This window comes from Dreissena polymorpha, unplaced genomic scaffold (genome assembly GCF_020536995.1).
Source record: "Dreissena polymorpha isolate Duluth1 unplaced genomic scaffold, UMN_Dpol_1.0 chrUn007, whole genome shotgun sequence".
NCBI classification, from domain to species: domain Eukaryota; kingdom Metazoa; phylum Mollusca; class Bivalvia; order Myida; family Dreissenidae; genus Dreissena; species Dreissena polymorpha.
In genome coordinates, this window is record NW_026273321.1 from 1 (window position 1) to 10,356 (window position 10,356).

The 10,356-nt window shown below is 34.6% G+C and overlaps 1 protein-coding gene across 1 annotated transcript; it reads left to right on the forward strand.

Moving 5' to 3' along the window:
- Window positions 1-6: 6 nt before the first annotated feature.
- Window positions 7-9,847, forward strand: LOC127863402 (uncharacterized). The gene is made up of 3 exons (XM_052402923.1): window positions 7-98; window positions 2,046-3,713; window positions 7,960-9,847. Exons 2-3 carry the CDS (start codon window positions 2,060-2,062, stop codon window positions 9,798-9,800), a joined length of 3,495 nt encoding a protein of 1,164 aa, XP_052258883.1. The 5' UTR covers window positions 7-98; window positions 2,046-2,059; the 3' UTR covers window positions 9,801-9,847.
- Window positions 9,848-10,356: the final 509 nt, after the last annotated feature.

Consider the following 10,356-nt stretch of genomic DNA (forward strand, 5'->3'; position numbering starts at 1 on the left):
AATTGAAAATCAATTTAATAAACAGTTCGAGATAAAATGTTTGAAAGACAGAGGCAGCGAGAATAAAATACAATGCGAGTACGAGACAAAATGCCGAGGTAAGTACATACATTTTTTTAAACTATTTATTCCATTATATACATGTACAAGTGGGTGAAAAATAGTGTTCCTTATGCACTCAAAAAATAAACTAATACGTTAATCTTTACACCTACGTCCATTCACGTGTTAGTTGTTTATCAAGCTTATTTGTTATGCTTTATTGTGATCAATATACTTGTTAAATAAGAACGTCATGCGTGTTATAATACTATATCTGAATCGAAAACGCAAAATGAATCAACTTTAGAAATACTATAGATTCACACAGTTATATTCAGTAGCAACAAAGTCCAACGAATATTGTAAAACAAAGAATACTAAAAGAAATAGCATGACTACAATAACGAAATTTTAAATGCAGTTGTCATAAACACACACGATTTAAGCATATGCATATGAGGTGATTACTAACTTAGAATTAAGAAACATAAGAGATGAAATGTTTGCACTGAAAATGTTTCTTGGCAAAATGCAGTAGCTCAAAGCATATGCTAGCAATATCAATAAGAATACCATTTAGCAGCATACATGTGCTGGCTGATATTCCCTTCCGTATGGCATAACGTGTTTATATCTTGAGATGATATTTGTATTAAGAAGTTAATGCATTTTAAGATTAAGTCTGCATCACTGTTTTCGTTATTTACTTGAACGTACCCCATACAAACCTACAGCCGTAATGGCATATACATAATACTTGATATAACCTTAAAACGTATAGAACGCGAAACATAAAACGTATGATCCTGAATTGCTACTTCTGAATAATATTTGTTCCAAGAGGTGTGTGATATATAACATTTCTAAGGTAAGCATATACCACAAAGTCATTTCTGGTCAATTCAACAAAAATGCTAAGAAGTAACTGAAACATCAATCGAATTTCCTTTAATTAGTGGTATGTTTACTCTACACGAATGTAGTATTGTGTCGCGTTGATTTCAAACAATCAAACCCTATGATGTAATCTATATGTCAAGCTGCCGTGTTACTGGTGTACTACATCGAGTACAAATTGAAGTAAGCAGGTGTCAGTAATTACCTATGACTATCCTAGACGGTCGGTTCATATTTGGGAAATTATTGTATTTACTTGAATGTAGCTTGACATAGCTTAATGATTGTATATACTTGTACGTATTTTGACGGAAAATATAAATCGTGTGAATAAAGTATTCCTACAATCAGCATAATAACAGTATTTAAGAAAAAAAGCGGTATTCATCATCAATATCATTTAGTTGCATAACACATTGCTGTTTGTCACGAAATTGTTTCCTAATAACAAATCGGTTGATTTCGAAAGTGTGTTTCAACAAAGGCAAACAAAGGCATCAGGAAAAAAAAGCAAAAGCGAACACTCTGATGCCACGTTTAGTGCCATTATCGTCATTAAACTTGTAAAGAACTTTTATCAAAATGATTTCTCATTGATATTCGTAACTGCATAAAGAGGGTTGAAGAATTTTGCCACTAGGTCAAATTCAAGAAAAAGCGTGTAAACACTATAGAGGCTGTATCCGTTGTTCAATCTCATTGAACGTGCGTTTGAATATTCGCCCCATTATCGAGGCATCATTGTCGCTTAGTTTGTTATGCAACTTGCTCAGAACGTGTGTTCTTATCATATATGGGCTGCGTTTAGACAATAAATCAAAACATAGGTCATTTGGTCAAATTAAGTCAAAAGCTTACGAACACTATAAGCCCCATTATTTGCTCGTTGTTTGTTCATATTATATCTTGGTCACGTTCTCTAATTGTTTTCGAAATATACCAAAATCGATCTAGGGTCTCAGGTGGGCATTTGATCCTATTGTTATTATAATTATAATACTATCAATTAAACTACTCCTACTACTACTGCCACTACTAACTCTTCCACTACTAATGATACAAATACTCATGATCAATATGATGGATAGCAAGCGTTCTAATTTCAGAACTGATCAAAGGGATGAAGAAGCTTTACAACGACAACTTAAGTAACGTGCCCCTATCTCAATTGAATGACAACGTCGATGAAAAATTACGAGATGTTTTTATATCCCCAAAAATTTGTAAAATGCGCAGGGGCAAAAGGGCGTTCGAGAAAACAGATAAACCTGTTACACAATACAAGGATGTGTTTTTAACAGATGACACAGAGAACCGACGAATATTTCTTCAAGGTGAGACGGGTTCTGGTAAGACAACATTCTTAGCAAAGATGGCCTTGGACTGGTGTAAAGAATCGCATATGTGTAGTGCAAAAGGTAATATCTCACATATCTTTGCAGATTTAGATGTTGTGCAAGGCTTTATGTTTGTTTTCCATATTACACTGAAACATTCGGTAAAACAGTTCGATGTAAATACTATGATTAAAAAACAAATAATAGACTCGATATACGCCCGGGAAGACCGAAAGAAGGCGTATATACTAGTAAATGAGATAATGAAACGTGAACGTTGCTTGGTATTACTTGATGGTCTAGATGAGTGGACCGGACCTGGAGATCATCACAACCTACCTACATTGGTAGTAGATCACAGCAAATGTGTGATGTTATTTTCAACACGACCCTGGACATTGGCTGTAGGGAAAATTAAGCATTCCGAAATCGGCGCGTTGCTGCAACTGGAAGGAATAAACAAGCCGTTTGAGTTCAGCAGAATATTACTGAGTCGCCGTGTATCTAAGGAAGATCTTAACATAAAATACGCAGCATTTAAGCATTACATAGAGAATCAGAAGCTAGAAAAATTGCTTTCATCTCCAATGTTTCTCTCTACAATTGTATGTTCATATGCAGATGGAATCGAACTGAATGGCTCTAAGTGTGAACTATACATTCTCTTACTGGAGAGTCTTTTTAAGAAAGCGAACCTTGAAACGCGTCGATTTGAACAGCCCCCCTTTCCCTGCTTCACAGGGACTAAATACATACAGCCCAATATTGAACACATGAATCGGCTTGCCGAATTGGCATTTAATTTGTTGTTTGAAAATGCAAAGGAAAACTCGCTAGTGTTTAGTAATACAGAATTAGAGAATTTTGCATTAACATCCGGAATCGTATCGGCAACACATAACGCTTTTACAGTGCGATCAGCGTCATTTTATATGTTTATCCACTTCAGCATTCAGGAATTCCTCGCTGCTTATCATATCGCCCGCAATACCAATCTTATTGACGGCGTCATTTCTGTCTATCTTAACCGCCACAAGGATGCAAATCGAGACATAGCAGAGGTGTTTACATTCATGTGTGGTCTGGAAGTAGTTGGGGCTGAAAGGCTATCGAGCATGATGAATGAACGCAATGCTCTGAATGATGATAGTTCTTGTGTTTTTTGTGACATCATACAGGAAGGATACAGAGAAGCGGTTGCAAACGGACATACCAACATGTCCCCCAAACTCAGTCACTTCTACATCGATATGCTCAACATGAAAGACCTTCAAAGCATTTGGGCAAATAACACCGCCAATGCCCTTTCATTGTGTGTTGATAACGACATGGAAACTTATGCAAATGACGATTCTGCATCTAATATGAAGATTGATCTGTCATTGTGTAGCAAGCTGAAAATATTAACCCTAAAGGGAAACGGCATATTAATTAAAGGTAAATATCCAATACATGTGTTGTTATTAAGTTTGCCTTTGTTGTTCATAAGGTACGAGGTACATTGTATTTTTTTGTTTTGATCACATAAACTGTATCCTGAGAAAACTTCATAAGATTAATATACATGGTGTCATGCAGTGGATAGATATCTTAAAATATAAACCATATTTCAAACGTTAACTTTATGATTTTAAGTAATTATAAGAAAAATGTTTAAAACATTAATGTAAACGTGCCGTCAATCATCATAATGGCGATATGCGATAAGCAAAACGAATAAGTCTAATATTGTGATAAGTTCGCTTTTTATTTAGCAGCGTGTGTTTTTGTATAAGGACATATGGTGCGATAACCAAAAATTGGAAATATTAACCATTTTGAGCATTATTTTACTATTATTCCAATTTAGCGACTATTCATAAAGTACAGGTAAACGGCACTTTCCAAACCGCGAAAATAATTTTAAAAAAGCCCAATATCCGTTCGAAACGAAGGACAATTTACCCAATTTCCTTAATCGCATACGCGTAAAGTGAACAATTAACATTGATTTATTATATAACCACGAGGTCATTGCTAGATTAATTAAGATTAAATGAAACATACCGATCAATAAGATCATTTTCGATATCATTTTCTATCGGTTACTTCGACAAAAAACATGTATGCTTTCATTTTTAACTTGAAAGAATGCGTATCTGTTAAAATAGTACAAATAATAAGAACTAACAAAACCAAAAAACAAGGATATCAGACAAAGTGATGCATGTCGGTGTCAAAATATGACTTTATCAACGTGAACTGTTGATCATGGACAACCTGAGTCAGTTTCAAACGAGGCCCTAGAAGTCATTTGTCATAGTCTCACTTTATTAAACAGTTACACGTCGCAGTATGAAGTGTGTCAGTTTCAAATTGGAACTGAAACTGAAGTCAATACAATCACAAAGAGACATTTCTTGGACTTTATTTCTATAGTTTCTGATCGTATTGATTTATATTTGCTTATTTGATGTACTGTATACTATTATGTGCCTAGAAGAACACTTTATTGCAAAAAGCACATTGTCGTCCTTCTCAAAATGTATGTGTTAATTTATTAAAGAGATACCACTGCATTTAGATGTGCTGTAAACTTGTAAGCATTTATACAATATAGCTGTCATGAAAGTATTAATGCCATTTTATAAATAAAAGTATGATGTCCTTGCAGAAACACCTAAGCTCTTTATATAAATTGAAGCTATATTTGGTCCGCATTCATCACAAATAGCCTTTTTTATTTAAAGACCATTTTATTAAGAGACCACTTTTGGTTACTCCCTTGAGTGGTCTCTAAATACAAGATTGACTGTATTTTATTTCACTGCGAAAAGGGTGTAAGTAAACAAATGTTATTATTTCAATACTGTTCTTATCCAAATTTGTATATTATTATGTATAAAAATAGTATTACACAAAGATTCCTATAACAAAAAGGAAAGGCTTAAAGAAGATCTGAGCCAATGTTTTGAAATAAGGATCATTGAACATAAGTAAGTGCACAAACCTAAATATTTGAAAAAGCCAAAACATCATATTTAAATAATTCAATTCAAAAGGAAATGTTGTATCATGTATCTAAACAAACGCTATTTTGTTTTAAAAATATTTTCAACACATATTCAATTTTGCTAAACTCAAATTTTAAGTTCACACCGCTCCTTTGAATAAAAAAGAGTTGTAAGTGCTACTCCGCTATTTAGTACTCTATATTTTATATAAATTCAATTTTTGACAAATTTCAATTTTACTATTTTAAATTGATTGCTTGAAATAGAGATTATAGGATGCAAATACAAATTGTGTTATTCAAAATAAGTGTAATAAGGAAATGATATGAAACATCTTTAGTGTGTACTAATCGATATATAATAAATGACTTAAAACTCATGTTCTTTGAAACTGCACGGATAATGGATTTAAAGAGTGATTTGTAGCATTGTCTTATGTTCCTCTAGTGAGTTTGTTCGTACCACTGGGGTAAACAATGACCGCGCCCTAAGGATCAGATTATTTATATATGTCCCAGAGCTTTGATAGTTATTATGAAAAAGCAAATAGAGTTGGTGTACACATTTCGTACAAATTAAACCGCGTGGGTCAAAACTGTCTGCAACCCAGTAGGCACATGGTGCATAAAGTTTTATATAATAGTTAAATTATTTAATCATCTGCTCGTGAACTGAAAGGGTCAAGGGGTAATTATTTGGTGTGAAACATAATCCTGTTGTCCTTTACACTTATTTTTTGAAATTGTTTAATATATAAAAGACGGTAGTCTGTACAAAATAATTGATCATCAGTAAATTATTATATGTTATACAATGGTTTTACAATAATAATACAGTCAATAGTGCAAACCACTAGTTAATAGTAATGATATTTCTAGACATGTATATCTGTAAATACTGTGTGCACGTAGCATGTCATTTTGGATACTAGTTATTCGAAATCTTCTTCATGAGATAACCTGTTTCATGATCATTTCTGTGTCACGGTAGTATAAGAATCTGGCAAATAGCCGTTTTGTCTGTTCAAAACCTATTACAGAGGCTTGTGCCGAAACGCGCAGTAATTTTTTGGCTCCTTCTATTGATATTTTCTTTGGTGGCCGAATCAATTGCATTGTGTACACTCAATGTTTATCGCTAGCTTTATCATCCCAGTAATTCCATAGAAGAACATTGTACATTGACGTTTTAATTGTTGGAGTTATGGCGGTTTGTTTCAAAGCATACACGGCAGTGGTGCTGGTACTTTTCTGAAGTTATTACGGATTGCAGCTAATGAATACACAAATGCGAAATCGTCATACGCATTCACACACTTGCGCGTTCACACATGCACTTTTCGCAATAGCAAGTTGCTAAAATGTACATTGCCCATTGTTATACATGTTGATCCATATACTGATTAGATCGTGATATCTTATAAAATCCGTAAATGTATATCGACACAGTTCAAATCGCCACTGTTTGCATGTGTATTATTTCATTGGCATGTTTTGGAAATTGCAAATAAATTAATTGCTCTATTACATAATTATTCTTAAAACACTTAAGTTCAATGAAGTTTTGTCTAACCCTGCTCAAACGCCCTAATTGTTGCTGCAACAAATGGAGGTAACATCCCAGAAACAAGCTAGTTTTCTTCCGTAAAATGTAATGTTTCATAGAATAATAAACAAGTTTTATGTGCATCTAGTTTAATAACAAGTAACCATGCATGAACGATTCAGGTCAAATATCGTTCCCTACATTCGCTGGCTTCATAGTCAAATTCACTTAGGAAAACATTTAATGCAAAAAACAACAACAGAAAAATACATTTTCAATTGATGCAGTGAGCAAGCGAAAATTTGCAAACACTTGGCAATTACACAAAATAAGGAAGCGATTTTAATTAAGGGACAAAACTATAGAGTCACGGTGCATGCTTTAACCATGATTTGTGTCAATAACATATTTTTAAAAATGCAACGTTAATGAAGCAAAACTCACGTGCAAGAAAACAATACAAACAATTTACTATATGGCATGAACGTACTGGCCAATAAACGATTTGAACATAATTCAGATACAATTGATTCCTTTGGGAAAGCGCCTTAAGGTATTTGTATATTGGTTTAAAAACCATTTGCATTTATGTTTGATTATTAACATTTACATAAAAAGTATATTATCTCATTGAATGATTTTCATGTGTACGTCGGTAAAATCTTAACAAATAAGAGCGGAGAAAACCGCTTCGGTATGTTTGGGAATAAACAATTGCAAGGTTCTAGTGTGTTTATTCATAAAGATAAGGAACATGATTTTAAATAAAAACTAAATCAGTAAGTGGCATACTATTGCATTGTTTGAATGCAGATCGAACGATAAATGACGTGTAACGGATAATTTGAATATAAACAGTTATTATAAGCTAGTATGTATAATAATTATTATATTATACAACACATCGTAAATAAAGCAATCGGATACACATGCTTTAAACATGCAGATATATTAGAAATAATTGATGTGAACCATCTATTCGAACGATAAAATCAATACTATTGAATATTCTTAACCAAACGGCCAAACATAGGATTTTATCTGACAATTTATTAATGTTGATGTTTTAATTATTTGAATTTTGAACCAAAAGTGACCGTATTCACTATAGTTTTTGATGGCTATACATTGTCTTGTTTTTTCAGATGCTGTCAGTGTGGCAATATCGGAACGACCGGTCTGGATTGCCCTAAGAATTACCGATCCAACTCAGTACTCAGGCAATTCTCCAGAACTGCCATCCATACAACAAATTGAATTGACGGATGTCACATGTTCCTATACCTGGCTATGCAGTCTGCTCAGTATGCTGCTGACACTTGATCATAAAGTGAAGTGTTCTCTGAATGACTGCGAAATAACGTCGGATGTAGGGGGCGCAGTGAGCCCATTATTTAAAACTGGCCACCTAGAAATACAAACAGAAAATACAAAAATAGCACTGTCCGTACGTAATACAAGTCTATGGGAGGCTCTCCATGGTCTGAATATAAAGAGTCTGCGTCTAGAGGGTCGTTATAAAGCTTTTAGAGAAAATCATAAAGAGTTGATAGATCAGACGCTATCATTGCTCTTTAAGCTTGACACACTTAGGATTACTGAGGAACATGACACTCCTGATTTGTGGCAGACTCTTCATGGTTTAAATATCAAGATTCTGAGTCTGAGTATCGTGGGGAGAATAAAGCATACAGAGTCATTGGCTCAGTCGCTAGCCTCGCTGAAACAGCTGGACATGCTAAGTATTGAAGTAAACTATGACCGCCGTGGTCTGTGGGAGGCTCTGCATGGTCTGAGTATCAAAAGTCTGAGTATGCGTCTGATCTGCAAGGATGGGTGTTTCAAACTGAACTATGCGGAGTCTATGAAGCAGTCGCTATCATCGCTCACACAGCTGGAAACACTTATTGTAAGTGTGACGTATTATATACCTGGTCTTTGGGGATCTCTATATGGTCTAAATATCAAGAAACTGATTTTGAATGGTGGATGGAGAGGTTTGAGCCTGGAGCATGCGGAGTCGTTGTCACAGTCGCTATCATCGCACAAACATCTGATAATTCTTAGTATTGAACTGGACTATGACCGCCCTGAACTGTGGGATGCTTTGAATGGTTTGAGTATGAAGAGACTGAGTCTGAGTGGTAAGCGTAGAGGTTTAAAACTGTTGTATGCGGAGTCTATGAAGAAGTCGCTTTTATCGCTCAAACAGCTGGAATCTCTTATTATTAGTGGTTTTGAAGACTGTCCTGGTCTGTGGGAGGCTTTCAGTGGTCTTAGTATCCGACACCTGAGTCTGCTTGCTGGGCTGGGATCCTATAGAGTGGATCATAATGGAGCGTCGAAATCACTATTATCTCTCACACATTTGGAAACACTCATTATTAGTGAGGATGACAAAAGTCCTGGTGTGTGGCAGGCTCTCCGCTTTTTGAACATTAAGAGTCTTAGTCTATACGGTTGCAATGATCGAGGTTTTAGAGTGAATGATACAACGTCGTTGTCTCAGTCGCTATCATCGCTTACTCATTTGGAAAAGCTTACACTATATGTGTTTACATCCATCGGCCTTCAGCTACCTCAGTCATTGAAGTATTTGAATATATATTGTGAGACAATGCCTCCATCCAAATTACGCGACATTCTGGATACACTTTCTGCATGTAAGCATGCAATTGAGATTAGGCTAGAATGTGGCTGTGCTTCTAGTGTTGATCCCCCAGAACGAGTCCAGCTACAGGAATACCATTCAAGTCAGCTGGAAATTGCTGCACGGAATAATGTTGCAATTAAACGATTCCGAATATATGAATGGCATTATTCTGCCGGTTCGGACATGTATATACATAACGTTTGTGATGTTGATGACGCTTCTCAAGATGACTGTAGCGTTAAAGATGATGCATATGAACATTTTGCTAAACGTATGAAAGACTTAAAATTTAGCCGAATTTCAATACGACTTCAGACTCCAGTCGCAAAATGATAAACTAGTGCGTGTTGTTGATAGACAATAAATTGGTACGAAACCAACGTTTTAAATGTTTTTGTTGGTATTATAATACCTAAATAGATATCGTTATGTATTTCTTAAAAACGTAAATTACAAGATGTAAATTTTTTCTGACATAGTGTGTTGTCGAATTTTCAATGAATTTTTTTACAAGAAAAGAGAACAGAAAAATAATAGTTCGAAATTAAAACTAATGTGTACTGAAATTCAATGAGAAATGTACATGTTGATGGAACAGCTATCTTTCAAACAGATTCATTCACAAGAGCTGTTCTTTAGCAATTATAGATGTTTAAAACAATGACGTCCCTAAGTCGTAAATGACTTCAGTATCATTCAAATCAGCGAAGAAATATGTGCTTGTTGCAACAGAGCAAGTTGCACATTTTAAAACGGAATATAACATATCAACATTAGTTAATATTTAGTTTTAATGTTATTGTACATGTTTTTGTAATACACGCAATTTTGAACATATTAAGTGGACACGTATACAACTATTTTCACAGCATTTGACTTAATTTATAAT

Excerpts from the sequence above, each read along its gene's own strand:
- LOC127863402 (XM_052402923.1), top strand. The coding sequence starts at position 2,060 with ATGAAGAAGCTTTACAACGACAACTTAAGTAACGTGCCCCTATCTCAA. Across the intron at positions 3,714-7,959 it reads AAACGGCATATTAATTAAAG|ATGCTGTCAGTGTGGCAATA; the intron begins GTAAATATCCAA and ends TTGTTTTTTCAG.